Source organism: Alnus glutinosa, chromosome 13, assembly GCF_958979055.1.
Source record: "Alnus glutinosa chromosome 13, dhAlnGlut1.1, whole genome shotgun sequence".
Classification (NCBI taxonomy): Eukaryota; Viridiplantae; Streptophyta; class Magnoliopsida; order Fagales; family Betulaceae; genus Alnus; species Alnus glutinosa.
The window spans coordinates 4,181,356-4,200,189 of NC_084898.1; the positions used below are offsets into that span (position 1 = coordinate 4,181,356).

An 18,834-nucleotide genomic window follows, 5' to 3' on the forward strand; every position below is an offset into this window, starting at 1 on the left:
AAGCCCCAAAAGGGCTTGGTTTTCGGTGTCTTTCTGAAGCAATATTACTGGAGTTGGGATTCTTAAGCTTCGATGTAGACACTTCCCCAGTATATTTTCATAAGCAATAAATGATTGTGTTTGTTCCTGTTTATCTGAATGACATTATAGTCACCAGTAACCAATCCACAGCCATCTCTAGCCTTGTTACTTATCTTAAGTAGGAATTTGCTATGAAAGACCTTTCGTCTCTTTCATTTTTCTTGAGAATTTAAGCTTCAAGAAATCAGTCTTACTAATTGATGCAGGAGAAAATCAGGCATAAGATTTGAAGATTATTTCTTGAATAAGATAAGCCCGAGAATGGAAAGAATTGTTCAAAAATATTTGTAAATTATTTTTAGAATAACATATTTTACTTTTTGTACAAGATATTGATTTGTTTTCAAGTCTATGGTTATGTTTTGTAGTTTTACTTCTATCTTTCTCTCCAAGCATTTTATTTAGAAAATACTCAAACTTTCTTATATAAAAGCAGATCTGTATTATTTTGGAATCAAATTTTGAAGTATCAATTAAATTGTAAGTATTTCGAAGTTGTTTCTCTGTTTGCTTATTTCGGACAATTAAGGGTTTTCTCTTCTATACTTGTTATTTTCTCTCTTGCTGAATTCTCTATTCTATCTTCGCTTTATAGTTTATGTTTCTATCATACGTTGTTATAACAATCTTAGTTCTGTCACGTGTTAGTTGGTATTAGAGCTTAAGCGTCTTCTTGGGGTGAATTTTTATCACTTTGCATGATTGGTGGTCGTGGTTGGCATGGATAGGTTTCGAATGAGGAAGTCTCCTACCATGAATGCAATTTACAAGACGTGCAGGGGCAGGTTGCAAGTTAACCCAGCGTCTAGCAGCACTAAACATGGAAATGTATCGTGATATTGACAATTGCTATTCAGTATCCATTTTTGAGAACCCGTATCACAATTCTGTTCTGGTTTGGGAATAGGGTGGTTGGGATGAAGAGTTTCAATATGAAAAAGAAGTTCAAGATCCTTTCAATGTTTTGTAGATTGGAATTCTCCACCAACTTATGATACATATGTCAATGATGAAGATCTTATAGAGGTAAGTTTTTTGTCATATGGTCAAGAGGTTGAACAAAAAGTGAATAATCATGAGTTTAATGAAAGTACAAAGAGTGAAAAATCTTAATGGGGTCTTCATAAAATTAATTATGTATTTTCTTGGGATTGAAAATTTTATGCTGAATTTTCGTAAAGAAAATCTTGACGTTTAATTGTTTAGCATGTTGGAAGAAATTTTGATTGTTCGTGGTCAAGAAAAAATTGAAAATTTTTTGAAAAAATTTAGAGATAGTGACTTTATGACAAATCAATCAAGAGCTTGTGAAGATTATTTCATCTCAAGTTGATGCGAGTAACTTTAGATATACTATTCAAAGTCATGTTGTGATGGGTTGCAGGTTGTCTTTCTTCTGGTATCGCTTTGGTGTTGAGAAGAATAAAATGAAATGAATTGATTGGACATCCAAAAGATCGAGGCAAAGAATAGTCGAATTCAAGGATGAATTCTTTCCAATCCAGTGAGACTGATACAGGAAAAAATTAGACATAAGATTTGAAAATTATTTCTTAAATAAGATCAGCCCGAGAATTGAAAGAATCGTACAAAATGTTTTAAGATTATTTTTAGAATAATATATTTTACTTTCTGTACAAGAATTTTACTTTGTCTCCAAGTATACAGTTATATTTTGTATTTTTATTTCTTTATTTTTCTCACAGTATTCTACTTGGAAAATACTCAAACTTTGCCTATATAAACGCAGGTCTATATTATTCTGTAATCAAGTTTTGAAGTATTAACTAAATTTTAAATCTTTAAGAGTTATTTCTTTATTTGCTTATTTAGGGTAATTAGAGGTTTTCTCTTCTCTATTTGTTATTTTCTCTCTTCTTTTGAATTCCCCTTTTTATCTTCAATTCATAGTTTTGCTGCTATCATACTCTGTCAGAACAATCTTAATTCTGTCTCGCATTTTTAATGCATGTAGATAGATGAGATAAATACTTAATTGCATCCAAATAGTTTGTTTTCTATTCGTTAACTGTATAGATTTCTTTGTGTATATTCAAAAATTCCCTTGTTATGAGGATTGCCATATCTTTTAATTGTATAAATATATGATGAATACAACAAAGGTCGTATTTGTTAGAGCATTTCCAGTAACTACCCAATCATTTTTCCTAAATGTAGGAAACAAAACTAGTTGTTGCTTCCCTATCCAAGTACATCCCACAATAGATTCCTTTTACATTTACCTATATCATTAAAATAGTATATATATATTTAACTTTATTCCATGAAATATTTTTTTAATTCACTCTCTCTTTACCGTCTTTGTGTTCTTCACCACACACACACTCTCTCTCTCTCTCTCTCTCTCTCTCTCTCTCTCTCTCTCTCTCATTCTAATAGGAAGTACACATCTGGTAATTGTCATGATGGTGCTGTTCTTAGGTGCAATTTTCTAGCAAGGGATGCAACAACAGGACGTGGTGGCGTTGTCTGCGGCAGTCAAAATGTTGTCTGGGCAGTGGGCTAATGGTGGACGCCAGAAGGTGAAAGCGCAGTGGCACTATGGTTGGTGGTGCGTTTGGCATGCCGGGTGCACGAGCGGCACAGGTCGTGCAATGGAAAGTTGTTCTGCGATGGTCAGTTTGGCTTTGGGTGGCAGCGGCGTGGTCGTGGGTTTGGGTGGTGGCGGCGAAGTAACGTGGGGTGAGGGGATTCCAATGGGGGCAGTGACTATTTGGGTGTATTTTGGTGGTGGTTTCTGGTTGGGGTAGGGTGTTGTGTTTGGATTGGCTGTTTGTATGTATGTTTGACTTTGATGGTTGATTGGTAGTGATGTGGTGGGTTCCGACATGAAGGAGGGTGGAGTTGATGGATTGTTTGGTTTTGAAGGGTTGAATATATATATATATATATAGTTTATTACAATAAAGCTTGGGAATGCTTGAGTGCAACCCAATGATTGGCCGGGTTGCACTGTAGCATTCCTCAGTAATAGAAAAATATAGGGTGTCTAAGTGGGTGACTTTTGTGACTTTCTTGGTATTTTTTTTCTTCTAAATTTAAGGAATTAAACTACTTATAGGGCATTTGCTGTGAATGCTCTTAAAAACCAACTCTTCTAAAACCATAAATTTGACTATATTAACATCGTGCCCAATTTAATATATTAGCCGGTTTTGTGTCTTGTGTATATATATATATAAAATTAAGATTGCTAATAGATTTTTTAAGCAAACCTTGGCACATATCTAAGTTATGATCCCCTGATAAAGATCCAATTAAAAAGAAAGGGAAAAGGCAATTTTTTTTTTTAAAATTTTTTTAACAGTTTTGGGAATGGAAGCTGAACCGCCTTCTGGTTCTTCCAAAAAACAACTTTCATTTTTTGAACCCATTTTTAAAGAATTCGAAAAAAAAAATGTTTTTTAGTTCTAAGAGGTTTTCAAAAAAAAAAAAAAAGAATATATTTATTTTTCTTTTTAGAAATGTATCAAAAAAAGAAGAAGAAATGAGTTATGATCATACATGATTTCTATTTCATCTTTCGTTTGATTTGATAAATACATCACTCAATTTCGATTCTTTCTTTTTCAATTGATTCTTTTCCGATTGAGATGTATGGATCCATGGATCCTTTCCTTAATTCGTTGTTTGCATTTCATGTTCGTTCAGAAGGCATAAAGGGGACCCTCCTGAACCAACAAATTGTTATGAACAAGTTGTTTTCTTTTTGGTGTGTACTATTTTATGTGGAACTGTTTTCAAAATTTTGGTGTGTACCAGGGATGTTTCGGTATGCAATTTTTTTTTTTTTTTTTTTTTTTTTTTTTTTAAGAAATCATTTCTTAGAAAAAAAAAAAAGAAAAAAAAGAGTTGAGTTGGGAACGGGTTTTCAAAGTTTTCCATTGTCAAGAGATCACTTTCGGCAGTTTTTTTTTTTTTTTTTTTTTTTTTTTTTAATTATTACTTAGTAAAACTACAAGAGGTAGCGACCAAAGTGCCTATTCTATCTAGCCGTGATCATGGTAGCACATGCTCGCTAAAGGGTTATCAAAACATCAATGAGACCCAAAATAGTTTACACTAATCAGACATGGAGTTTACAGGGTTCGAACTCATGCTCTAGTGTGTATCTGATCACTTTAAAACCAATGAACCACCACCACAGATGGTACACTCAGCTTCCTTTTTTTTTTTTTTTTTTTTTTTTTTTTTTTTTTCTAATTGAATAAGGGAAAAGGGTTACAAGAGAGGATCTTTCCCATTTCTGATTTAAAAAGAAGAAGTGAACGACTTTATAAATGAAAAATGGGTGGGCTCTCCAACAATAGACTCAAACCAAAATAAAATAGTGTTGAAATAAATACAAATAGTAGAAAATTGGTCAAACAAGTAACCTGGCCCTCTCAAAGGGTTGTACAAGGCAATTAAAAAGCTAAAGGGGTACAAAGTATGGCAAACCCTTCTGTACCCCCACTTAGGAACAACAAAAACCATTTGAAGATAGCTAAAGTGGTTGAAGCACTGAAATAGGCAAAATTTGGGACTGCAGAAAAGAGAGGCACCAATGCAAATCTAGATACAAGAGTCTCTCCTAAAGGGAGACTAAAACCCAAGCAACAAAATAAAACAAAAATAAATAAACAACAAAAACGCCCAAAAATCAGAAACTCCAGTGATCGGTGGAGCGGAGAAAAGCATGGCATCCAGTGCTGACGCGTGAGATCCACGCCAGCGATAAGGAATGTCCACTTGGGGCATGAAGCACCATAGGCAGGCGCGTGGGAGGTAGAATGAGGAGCTAGTGGTGGTGTCGGGAAGCTAGGACATTGGTGATGTACGTGAAGTGGCGTGTGGGATCCAGACAACCTCGGAGGAACGTAGATCTAGCTTTGAAAAAACTAGATCTAAGAACTTGTAAAATGGCGGGTGGACATTGAGGAGAGAGCCATCAGCTTGGTGAAGAAGCCAAGACACCAAGATAGCGGATTCGGGCAGGATAAATCATATATGACGACGAATAAAACCTCAAGAGAGGTGAGAAAGGCTAGAGAAACCTCAACCAAACAACACTGTAAATAAAAATAAACAAAAAGGAAAGAGGAGGAGAGGAGTGATTGAAGAGTTGAGATCCTTCCCTCCTCCCTGAGCCGGCTGTAAAAAGGAGAAGAAGAAAGGAGCTCTTTTGCTTGGACAGAAAAGTTGCTCTCAGAAAAGTCGCCTCGTCAAATTGTTTGTCGCCACTATCTTTGTACGCTCGGCTTCATGTTTTGTTATTATCATGTGTATAGGAACCTTAAATTTTTAACATCAAACCCACTGATTGACTCCATTTATAGTAGTTTTATGGGACTGAAAAGGAACGTGACTTGACTTTGGTGACAAAACTTTAGGTTATACTAAATAATGGTACAATTCTGTAAAATATTTTGTTTAATTACTCGACCTATACATGATTGAGAAGTGGAAGTGGTTTCTAGATTTTTTGAGATGTTGTATATATTCTCTTAAAGTAAGGTGTGAAGGATAGGATAAAATTTGTTGGATTTCAGCGCGAAGGAAATCATTTGAAGTGAAGTCTTACTATAAGATATTATTTAGTCCTATACAGTTTTCTTTTCCGTGAAAGAGTATTTTGAAAGTTAAGGTTCTCCCGAGAGTGACTTTCTTTGGGTGGACTGCGACTTTAGGAAAAATCCTAATTTTAGATAATTTACGTAAGAGGAATATTATTGTAATGGAGTGGTGCTATATGTGTAAGACTTGTGGAGAGTCCATTGATCATTTGCTCCTGCATTGTATGGTTGCTAAAAATTTGTGGAGTATGATCTTTCAGCTGTTTGGTGTTGTGTAGGTAATGCCACGATCGGTAAAAGAGATGTTGGGGAGTTGGAGGGGGAAAAGGGCAACCGGTTGTTGATGCCGATTTGAAGAATGACTCTGTTATGTTTGATGTGGTGTCTATGGAATGAACGAAATGCACGCATTTTTTAAGATTGTGAGATTAGTTTGATTAACTTGAAGAAGTTGATGATACAAACTTTGTTTATATGGAGAGTGAATATACAGTCTATGTCTGAGTGCTCTTATTATAATTTGTTAGATATGTGCTCTTTTTTTTCTTTGAATTAAGGGTATTATGACATCTTGTATACTTTGAGTTGCACCACTCATGCACTTTTTTTTTTTTTAATTGTACTTTACTTACAAAAAATAAAATCATGATATCAACTTGTGGATATTTTACTATATATCTATGGTTATCAAACCAACGTTAGGGGAATACAAGATGTTTATCATGGAAGGTGACATGCTTTGAGTGGTAAATGGAATGAGATCTACGTGACAAAATTGGAATAGATTTGGATAGCTAATGGAAGACACACGCACGTACACATGGTAGTACATAGCTTCGCTGCATATATAGTTTGTAGATTGGTCACATTCGCAAGGACGCAAATTCCATAGAGCATGGACCATCCATCAATGCCATTGTTTCGTGTTTTCATTTATTGTCTTTTAAATTTTTCCTGTAATTTTATATTCTCTGTGTATTTTTTTTTATTTTTTATTTTTGGATAGTTTTTTTTGTCTTGGCATTTTTTCAGTTAATAGTGTTGTATATATTTTTGGGTTTTGTTCTGTTTATAAAACTTTTTCCTTTCTAAGCACATTTGTTGGCGTTATTAGTTACTTTAATGGATCGAATCATTTATTTGACACATTCTCAACTGCTCAAATGAGAATTTTCCTTTTTTCCTTCCCTTTAAAAAAAAGAAAAATAAAAATATAATAATTAAGAATATGAAAACCAGTTAGACCATTCGTTAAAGCAAGCTTTATAGACGTCACGGTATACGTAACAAGTCAGAAAGATGTCGCTGCCTTCGTAACTACGTAGAAAACCCAGGGACGACCAACTATGTATAACTACCCCAATTAAGCTTACCTTAAAAACATAAAACCAAGAGCAAAACCATGACGAAGAGGTAATTTCATCTGTGACAACAATGCTTTAATATGAGCCCTTTCTTTCTTCTTGCACTTATTTCAAACTTTTTTCTTCAGGATTGCAGTTGTTATGGACATAAGATTAAGCCTTATATTTTTTTTTTTTTGAAAAAATAAAAATAAAATCTAAGGGCCAGTTAGACTGTGACATTAATAGTGTGAGATAATTATAAAATAAAAATATGATAAAATAAAATTACTCTTTGTTAAAACATCTTTTCATACTCCATTAATGCCTTTGTTGGCTGGAGCTCCTTTCTTGCACGGGCTTGATCCAAAGTCACATCTAATGCATTGCTGACTAGAAAAAAGCAATATTATTCATAAAAAAAAAAATGCTATATTACTTTCTTTAATTAGGTCATTGATGAAAGGGCGAGGAGCTGGTGGTACCATTGTAGCTAGCCGCGAAGAATTGCCATGAACAGCTGGGTAGCCTTTGGAATGCAGTGTTTTAATGGAGAATATATAAAAATCTGTTTAGAATCTTTATCTCAGTAATAAAAAACAACAAAAATAAGAACAGTATAAAATGTTCATAACAGAAGAGTTCCTTTGACCGAGTACAATGTCTGAGTCCAATGTTTTAGGTATATATAACATTTCAATCTGGACGGATCGAAATTTATATATTTTTCAGGAAAATGGTAGATTGTGGTAGTAAAATGTGATTAATTACTACCTTTTTTTTTTTTCTTCGCACACAAAAAATAATAATACAATGTAGGAAGACGTCATTGCGTACGTAGAAAACCCAGAGATGACCAGCTATAAATACCACATAACTACATAAGCTTACCGTAAAACCATAAAACCAACAGCAAAACCATGACGAAGAGGTAATTTCATCTTTAACAACAATGTTTTTTAATTAATATGAGCCCTTTCTTAAAAAAAAAAAAAAAAAAAAATATATATATATATATATATATATATATATATATATATATATATATATATATATATATATATATATATATATATATATATATATATAAATTTCATAAAGAGCTCTACTGTGTATCATATTTGGCGCACAAGGAATGAAATTAAAGTAAAAGGCCACCCTAAAACAGAAGAACAGATTTTAAGACAGATTTTCTGGGAGGTTCGGAATAGAATTTCAGGGAAAGGAAAATTCATAAAGAGCAAGAAGAATGTGGCGATTTGTCAGATGTGGAATATAGATGGGAGCTTACTAGTGTGACACTTGTTTACGTTTTGAGGCCAGCTGTTAACAGAGTTTTGTTCTCTGTTTGTTGCTTGTTTGGTTGGTCGGTTTAGACCTTTTGTTTGTACTCTGTTTTTTTGGTTTATAAAATTCACTTATTCATCAAAAAAAAAAAAAAATATGAGCCCTTTCTTTGTTTTTACATTTATTTCAAACTTTGTTCTTCAGGATTGCAGTTGTTACGGGGGCCAACAAAGGGATAGGATTTGAAATATGTAAGCAGCTTGCTTCAAATGGGGTCCAGGTTATATTAACTGCGAGAGAGATGAGAAGAGGGGCAATGAAGCTGTTGAAATACTCAATGCTGCTGGATACTCCGATGTGATTTTCCATCAACTTGATGTGGTGGACAAGGCTAGCATTTCTTCTTTTGCAAATTTCATCAAAACCCAATTTCATCAAAACCCAGTTTGGGAAGCTTGACATATTGGTACGTAGTCCAAGTACTCTTGCTACTTGGGAACGGGTATAATTAGTTGTCTATATTATAAGGACATTTATTGTCCAAACACTTACTGAAGTAGGTGCGAGACACACCAACCCGCTCATATTAGCTGCATGTATTGCACGTCCCAATCGATCCTTAGCTTGTTAGAATACTTATATAGATACATTTCTAACCACTCTATACATTTGAATTAAGATAAACTCATGTAATTGTTTTTAAATGAACATAAAGTCATTTGTTAGACCATTAGTGGTGGTAATTAAGTGGCCTCAAGGAAATTTCTAAAGCAGTTGAGGATGAATTAGGGTAAATGATGCAGGAGGAAATCGGACGCAACTATAGAATTAATTAGTCTATGATGTGGCGATGTGATTGGTTTGATTTAAGCAAGAAAGGGAAGGGTCAACTACTCAAGAAGAAAATAAGAGACCTTTGGCAAATTGTGATTTAGAAGATATTCTCTACCGAGTTGTCAACATCCATCAAGAGAAAGACCAAGAAGGAAAGAAGAGACTATCGACAAATCTCTTGATTCGTTTTTTAAAGAATTCTCATATTTATAATTACGTTGTCGTCAAGTAATATTATAGTTATTATTTTTTTCCCTAAAATATAGTCATTCTTTGGCACCAAGTATTTTCCATTAATTTAGAGATATTCTTTGGTACAAAGTATTTCCATAATATGCTTATTTGTATTTATTTCAAGTCTTAGGAGATTTATTAGGCTTTTCGGGATTTTGCTATTTTTGGTAAAATTCTTCTAAAGACCTAATTTTCAGCTATTTAAGCCCGGCTTGTGGGCGTTTTTCAGCAGCTTATTTGTTATTGATAATTTATCAAAATTCAGAGTTTTTTCTCTGTTTTGGGGTGAATTTACTGTTTTCTTCCTTGCAAACTACCTGTTGGTTAGCCTACAGAATAATCGCTATTCTGTCCGGCGTCAGTAAGAGTCCAACTCCCAAAATAAAAGTTCTTAATCTTATTAATTAGTATTAGCCACCTGGGTTGAATCAGTGTATGGTTCAGTTCGATTTGAGAGAGTGCGTGCGGTTTCAACCGCCTAAGCTCTTCATGTGTGTGGCTCCTAGTGGATAGATGTTACTATGGTCACACCAAGGTAGAATAACCATAGTTGGTCTCCCTGTCCCGCCTTCTCTGAATAGGAAAAAAAAAAAAAGTCATTTGCTAGGTGAAAAATAAAGACCAATTTAAATGGATGAAGTCTAGTTCTTATCCCCACTTAATTTTAGTACTCTGATATATTGAAATTGTTTTAAATTGTAGATAAACAATACAGGTATTGTTGGTGCCATAATCATCACGTACAGAAGATCGAGAGGCTTAAAACAAGGGTATAATAAAGTAAGTTTGTCAATGTATCTCTACCAGCATTTAAATTGAGAGCATATACTTCAATGTTTTCTTTCCCACTTCTTAGGAAATAAAGTCTCAGAAATGAAAAAATAAAAAATAAAATAAAAAAATTAAAATTCCTCGTATATGGTTTATTAAATTGATATATATATGTCTTTAGAGCACGTAATTCTCACATACATTTTCACATGCACTAAGAACAAAGTAATTCTAGAAGTCATTATTGTGCTCTTTTTGTGTCCCCCCAAGAATGACGTGACATTACTTCTAAAAATAGATGTCGCATGCATGCTTGGTTAATTTTATTAAAAATGTGTATGATTATCACATGCTCTAAGGAAAAAATCAATGTTAGTTTAAATTGGGTTGATCTGAAAGAAAACTTTGTCCAAAATAAAATGGTATCCAAATAATTACACACACACACACACACACACACATATATGCTACGTCATTTACAACTGCATACAATGATACAGCTTATAGGTGGAAATCCTAGATCCTTGGAGTCAGTTTTTAAGCAAACTTCAGAGACTGCCTCGGATTGTATAAGAACAAATTATTATGGGACGAAGCAAATGAGCAAAGAACTAGTTCCACTTCTTCAATTATCCAATTCAGCAAGAATAATAAATGTCTCGTCTTCCTTCGGACAGCTAAAGGTACAATATTATTATATCGTTTGGTAGTGCGCTCTTTATAAATTATGGTGCATTTTCAAATCGTAGGGAAGGAGGTGCGTTTTTACAAACACACTATTTTAAAAGCTAACTATAATTTTTTAAAAGGCTAAACCTTAATTTTACGAAATGCTTAACTTGTAAGAAATTACATATGTGTCCCTATGCCACATTTAATAGTTGTAACGGTAATGACTAAATAATTACTGTAACGGTAATTATAATAATTGTATTCAAATGATTTAAACGGTTTTTATATTCCACATTATGGTTTATGATAATAACGGTTTTTACATTTATGTTTTTGATTAAATTCCTTGATGGGAGGAATAAAATCAGTTAACCATTAAAGATGAGGGTCCCTGGCCTGCCTATATAAAGAGCCTTATGCATCCATCTTTTAGCACACTCATAGGCACAGGCCAAAAGATCCCTCAAATAACATTCTTTTCTTCTTTAGATGTTTGTTGAAATGCTTGAGCAAAGATGACAAGAGGTAAGCCTATATCTTGTCTTTTATTTCCGTTGTGCATGTTAAATTGAGCATGATTAAATTTATATGTTTTAACATAACTGTGTTTTCAAATCGCACATTTTAAATAATGTACAATATTATGGTTTCAAAATTTGCTACTCTCCAAAACTATGGAGAGACAAAATTTAAAAGTAAGAACATAGTACATTAACTACTCATAATCGACCATATAGATATTGTACGCATTAATTTTAAAAGAAAGTAGACATATTAGTAATACCTCAACGTATAACAAAATAGTGAAAAAAGAAACCCTACAAGTTAGCTGAAAAGTTAGATTACTCTCTTAGATTTGTTATTTATACCCTCTCTCTCTCTCTCTCTCTCTCTCTCTCTCTCTCTCTCTCGTTAGGGTTTGAAACATCTTGAATTATAAAATCAAGAGCATCCAGCAACGACATTCAAGAGAATAACAGAATATTGAAGTATGTAACTTTATTTTGTTTTATTTTTTTGAAGGACTTCGCTTTCTTTTCTTTTTTTTTCTTTTATTTATTTATTTATTTATTATTATTATTATTATTATTATTATTATTTTGTTTTGGTTTTGTGGACGTTGAATTTGGCATTGATTCAGTCTGGTGTTACTATTTAATAAAAAAACTTTGTTGTTTGTTTGTATCTTTGTTTTTTATGCATTTTTATAATTAGAATCCATATATTCTTTTTACTATTTTTTTTTTCTTTATACTTTCCATTTTCAACCATGTCTACCTATGGGAATAAATTTTCATAAAAAAAGTTTTATTTTTCTCTGTATTTTTATTTTTTATTTTTCTAATGTTTAAAATTATTTGCGTTTTATTTGTATTGAAAATATAATAGGTATCACACATAGAGATTCCAACTAATTTTGTATTAATGTTTTGATAATTAGATTAAACTATGAATTCTTCTTAACTTTTTTTTTTTTCGTTATGCTTTTCATTTTAAACCATGTATACCTATGAGAACAAAGATATAAACATGTTTTAATGTATATGGAGTAAACTAAGATAAAGACGATCTTATGTGTTCATGATTTTTCTTTTCTCTTCATTTATGTGATTTACTCCATTTTCAACTATTTTTTGAAAGTGTTTTGATGCTTTTGAAAGCAAAACAACGTAAGAAATTATTTGATTGTTGTGCATAAAAGGAATATAAATACTTTCGAAACACCATAGAGATATTAAGCATTGAACATGATGTGAGGATTTATTTGATTGTGTTAAATGTTTAACAAAAGATTTTGTTTTACTTTGTATTCATAAAAAAAATATTTTGTTTAGTTTGTTCAGTATTTTTTTAAATGTTTAGAATTACATGAGTTATATTTGTATTTAGGGGTAATTACCTTTTTCCCGCATGAACTACCAAAAAATGCGCGATGCCCCATGAACTACCAACTCGACTAAAATAGAGCATTCAACTACCAAAGACAACAATTTTTCCCCATTCCGTCAGTTAGAGGGGTCAAAAGAAACAGTCAACGGGTCATGTGCCGTTTTACATGGGGGGCATGTTGGAAGATGGTGGTAGTTCATAGGGGGAAAAGAGGAAAAAAAAAATGAGGGTAAAACGGCGTGTGACGGTCACGTAACCCGTTTACCGTTTGTTTTAACCTCTTTGACTGACGGAAGGGGAGAAAAAGATTGTCTTTGGTAGTTGAATGCTCTATTTTGGTCGAGTTGGTAGTTCATAGGAGCATCGCGCATTTTTTGGTAGTTCATGGGGGGAAAAGGTAATTACCCCTTGTATTTAAATATAATAGGTATCACACTAACAATATCATAGATTTCTGGTAATTCTTTTTATTAATGCTTTGATAATTAGATTAAACTACGTTTTCTTTTTGCTATTGTTTTTTATACTTATTTTTTGTTATAAACTATTCATTTGGGCACAAAGATTTTAACATATTTTAATTTGTATGGATTAAACTAAAATTAGGGGTCTTAATTTTTAATTCATTTGAATGTTTTATGGAATTTTTTTTTTTTTTGTTTGTATGATTTACTCGATTTTCAACCATTTTTTTAAAGTGTTTTTTTTTTTTTTTTTGAAAACAAAACAAGGCAAAAATTTGTTTGATTGTTGTGCTTAAATGAACATAAATACTTTCAAAACACTAAAGAGATATTAAGCATTGAACCTAGCTAATGTAAGGTTTATTTGATTGAATTAAATGTTTTGTGAAATATTTTGTTTTTATTTTGTATTCGTAAAAAAATATTTTGTTTAGTTTGCTATGTATTTTTTAAGAATGTTTTGAATTATATGAGTTTTATTTGTATCGAAATATAATATGTATCACACCAATAATATTAGAAACTCCTGCTAATTTTTTATAATTCTTTGATAATCATAATCTACAGGTTTTCTTCTTGCTGGATATGGGAACAAATTATTATTATTATTTTTTTAATTTATATGGATTAAAATAATATTAAGGGTCTTACTTTTTAGGGTTAAAGACCTTTTTGGAACCTGTGGTTATAAAACTTTATTTTTTTATACCTCAGTTTTAATTCGCATCGTTGATGGTACGTGGGTTTTGGGAAAAAGATGGATATAGTACCTCCGTCCATTTTTCCATCCAAAATTTAACGGTTTGCTACGTGTCTATTCTCAGGTGTTGACACGTGGCACAATGTTAAAAAAAAAAAAAAAAAAAAAAAAAAAAAAAAAAAATTTAAAAAAAAAAACTTTAAAAAAAAATAAAAAATGAAAAATAATAAAACTTAAAATATATATTAACAATTTTTTTTAAAAAGAAAAAATGAAAAATTGTGAAGGGTTTTGGCCCTCAGCCACCCCCCAATGTCAATCCCTCTAATTTTTTCTTCTTGTTTTTTCTCTTTGGCCATGGGGTGGCCGAACCACTCCTGTGGCTACCCCCAAGGGTCAAAACCTTCACATTTTTTATTTATTTATTATTATTATTTTTCCTCTTTAGCCATTGGGCCGAACCACCCCCCAAACTGGCCAAGGGGGTGGCTGAGCCTCCCCATTGGCCAAAATGAGGGTGGCCAAGGGGGAGGCTCAGCCATCCTTTGTTTTTTTTTTCTTTTTTTCTTTTTTTTTTTCAATTTTTAAAAAAAGTTTTAATTTTTTTTTTGAAGTTTTATTATTTTTAATTTTTATTAATTTTTAAAGATTTTTTTTTTTTGTTTTATTTTTTACATTGTACTACTTGTCAACACCTGAGAGTAGACACATGGCAATCCGTAAAATTTTGGATGGAAAAATGGACGAAGGTACCATATCCGTCTTTTCGCAAAACCCAGGTACTATTTGTGATAGGAATTGAAACCAAGGTACCAAAAAAAAAAAATTTTAAACTACTAGTACCAAAAAGGTTTTTAACCTTATTTTTTAATTCATTTGAATGTTTAATGGTATTTTTTTTTTTTTTTTAATGATTCACACTTTTTTTTTTGGAGGTATTTTTTTTCTGCTTTTGAAAGCAAAATAAGGCAAAAAGTTATTTGATTCAGCATTGAACGTGATGTGAGAGGATTTATTTGATTGCATGACATGTTAAATAAAATTTTTTGTTTATTTTGTAGGATTTGGTTTATGTGCTATAAAAAAAACTACACCATCATCTTGACCCTATGTGAACAAATATTTTAAAAAGTTTTACTTTATACAAAATTAAGGGTCTTAATGTCTTTTTATTGAAAGATGATTGATAAATTTTTTTACAAGTATTTTTTAACCTATAATAAGAAGTACGATGAAGATGTGTTTAAATTATGAAATTAAATTATAATGAAGAATCCCGCGCATAATCCAGGTTATGAGCTAGTGTTCATAACAGAAGAGTTCCTTTGACTGAGTACAATGTCTTGGAGTCCAACGTTTCAGGTATATATAACATTTCAATCTAAACGGATCAATATATATATATATATATATATATTACTACTGTATTGGGGTACTGCTGAAACAAGATCGCTGTAATTCAAAGAATTTTTCAGAATTAATTCAGAATATTTTCTCCAATATGGAAACGGCTTAATATGACAAGTCCAGTGTCACAAGTATCAAGAAAGGCAATTTACGGAAGTCAATGAAGATTCTGACGCGCTTACAGCTCAGCAAAGGCAGTTTCCATTATGACCATTCGGACAGCCAGAGGAAGCGTCCAAACATCTCTGCAGACACCAATCACAGAGAGCACATATTCACACAGATGTCCGGACAGCCCAGCAGACACCTAGACCTGAGAGCTCCTGTTAAAAAAGGAGTTTGAACAGCAAACTGAAGGCTGCGAACAGTGAAGACAACATGCAATCGTTCGGACACGCTACTGAAGACTTCTAAAGAAAAACGTTTTATTTGAAGTCGGTTGCTGCTTGACATCCAGACGTCCTCTATCTTAGTCCGGACGCAGCCTAATGAAATCCGTATCAGTGTTGATTTAGGGGTTCTGAAGTCTATTTAAAGGGGCTTCTAGGCTATTGTTCTGTAAGAATTCGGTACTGAATTTCAGTATGCTAAGAGATAGTGTTTAGGCAAAGATTGTAATATTTGCTACATCTCTTAGAGTTTTTATTTTGTGTGATTTTATCAACCCATTGAAGTCTAATTTAGTGAGGAGCCCTAAGTTAAAGGAGTCCATTGAAAAACCTTTCAGATAGGAGGTTTGGTTGGGAGGGGCTCACGTATAGGTACGTGTTGGAGTTCAAGGTACAACTATTGTATAAGGGGTATGTGAGTACGACTGTTTTATAATTAACTATTTCTTCTGTTAGTAAATTTCCTGAATTTGGCTGCCACATAGTGCTTTTTCTCTTGGATAAGAATTTCCACTTCGTCATCAAAATATATGTTTCATTTATTTTTTCGCATTTATATTTTGGTGAATTGTTGATCACACACACTTAAATTAGGAGTCACTTTATATTTTTAATGATTAATTACCATTTTTTTTTTATTTGTCTTCGCACACAAAAAATAATAATACTTAAATACGAATTGCCACCCATAATGGTGGGCCCCTCGTGCATTACAAGCTAAGAAAGAAAATAGGAATAGTTAATAATGCGTTTGGGAACGAAAGAGAATAAGAATTCTCTTTGGGTTTTCTTCCAGAAACCAGGTTTTTGAATCCAACCCGGTTTCAACTCGGAAATCAAGCTTTTTTCAAAAACAAATCATTTTCTGAGTGAGTTCCACCTGGTGCAGGTACACCCATTAACACCCAAATAATAATTATTTATATTTTTTTATAATAAATAATTATTATTTCAATCATTATTTCACACTACCTTTCATAATACCAATCATTATATACAACTTTTTATACCTCCAATCATTTCCTATTATTAAAAAACACTACTTTTAAATCTCAAAATCCAACACCCAAATACAATTTTAAAATGAATTTAAATTCTACTCATCGCCCAAATACTTTTTTTTTGCCTCGAAATTCACAAACGAAATAAAAATTTAATTTTAATTTTAAAAATAAAACATCCAAACGGACCATCAGAATTTCACTATACATGCTGCCACATATATAGTGAAAATGTTAAGAGAAATATGTGCAAGAAGAGAAGGGTTTAGTAGAAGAGCTTGTTTGGAGCATGCCAACATGAAATAGTGAATACGCGCGTTATGGAAAATGATGGATTTACAACACCATCACAACAATTATACAACACCCCCTCATATGGGGTGGGGCCCAGTGTGTAGAGCTCACCCCATGTGAGGGGGTGTTGTGCAATTGTTGTACCGATGAAGTGTAGGAATCAAACCCCATATGTTATCAGATGAAAATCTCATTTTTGCGTAGTGTCTGTGCGGGCCCCATGGCATGCCTTTATTGGAGGTCCGTGACTTGTGTAAGTGCGGCATGTCAAAGGCCAGTGTTGATATTACGTGATAAATGCGGCATGTCAACTCTGGAGGAAAACCTGGTCAACTCTTTTATTCTACGTCATTGCGTACGTCGAAAACCCGGAGATGACCTGCTATAAATTAATACCACATGCATAAGCTTACCTTAAACCATAAAACCAACTGCAAAACCATGACGAAGAGGTAATAAATTTCATCTTTAACAACAATGTTTTAATTAATATGAACCCTTTCTTTGTTTTTACATTTATTTCAAACTTTTTTCTTCAGGATTGCAGTTGTTACGGGGGCCAACAAAGGGATAGGATTTGAAATATGTAAGCAGCTTGCTTCAAATGGGATCAAGGTTATATTAACTGCTAGAGATGAGAAGAGGGGCAATGGAGCTGTTGAAAAACTCAATGCTGCTGGATACTCCGACGTGATTTTTCATCAACTTGATGTGGTGGACAAGGCTAGCATTTCTTCTTTTGCAAATTTCATCAAAACCCAGTTTGGGAAGCTAGACATATTGGTACGTATTCCAACTCTCTTTGCTACTTGTAATGGGTGTAATTAGTTGCCTGTATTATAGGTGAACACCTATTTAAGTAGCTAGCTGCGAGACCCACCAACCCGCTCATATTAGCTACCTGTATTGTACATCCCGATCGATCGATCCTTGGTAGAATACTTGTATAGATACACTCAATACTTTTGAATTAAGATGAAATCATGTAATCGTTTTTAAATGAACATAAAGTCATTTGCTTAACCATCAGTGATGGTAGTGCAGTGGCCTCAAGAGAAATTTTCAAATTGGTTGAGGATGTATTAGGGTAAGAGTTCGACTCCTGAAATAAAAATTCTCAATCCAATTAGTATTAGCCACCCTATGTTTTGATAGGGTTGAATCAGTGTATGGTTCAATTGGATTTGAGAGAGCGTGTGCGGTTCCCACCGTCTCAGCTCCTCCTGTGCAACTTCCAGTAGATAGATGCTACTATGGTCATGCCAAGGTAGAATAACCACAGTTGATCTCCCTTTCCCGCCTTTTTTGAATAGGAAAAAGAAAAAAAAGAAAAAAAAAGGTCATTTGCTTGGTGAAAAATAAATACCAATTTAACTAGATGAAGTCTGGTTCTTATCCCCTATTTTAGTACTCTGATATATTGAAATTGTTTTAAATTTTAGATAAACAATGCAGGAATTGCTGGTGCCATAATCAATGCAGAAGATCGAGAGGGCTTAAAACAAGGGTATAACAAAGTAAGTTTCTCAATGTAATATAATCTCTACCAACGTTTTAAATTGAGAGCATATAGTTTAATGTTTAATGAAAAAAAATAATAAATAAAGGATTAAAATTCCTCGAATACGGTTTATTAAATTGATACATGTCTTTATAGCACGTAATTCTCATATACATTTTCACATGCACTAAGAACATAGTAATTCTAAAAGTCACTCTTGTGTCATTCTTGTGTCTCCCAAAAAATGACGTGGCTTTTAAAATCACCACTTGATCAAAATTCAATAGTAATCAATCACAAGTTCAATGGTGATTTTAAAAGCCACATCATTTTTAGACGGACATAAGAGTGACGAAAGAGTAACTAGCTTCTAACATTACTCCTAAGAAC

General features: G+C 32.9%; 1 protein-coding gene across 1 annotated transcript; it reads left to right on the plus strand.

Moving 5' to 3' along the window:
* The first annotated feature begins 7,916 nt into the window (after window positions 1-7,916).
* On the plus strand, window positions 7,917-18,446 carry LOC133853665 (salutaridine reductase-like). The gene is made up of 3 exons (XM_062289665.1): window positions 7,917-7,931; window positions 17,483-17,726; window positions 18,399-18,446. The coding sequence occupies exons 1-3, from the start codon at window positions 7,921-7,923 to the stop codon at window positions 18,414-18,416; spliced, it is 273 nt and encodes a 90-aa protein (XP_062145649.1). The 5' UTR covers window positions 7,917-7,920; the 3' UTR covers window positions 18,417-18,446.
* Window positions 18,447-18,834: the final 388 nt, after the last annotated feature.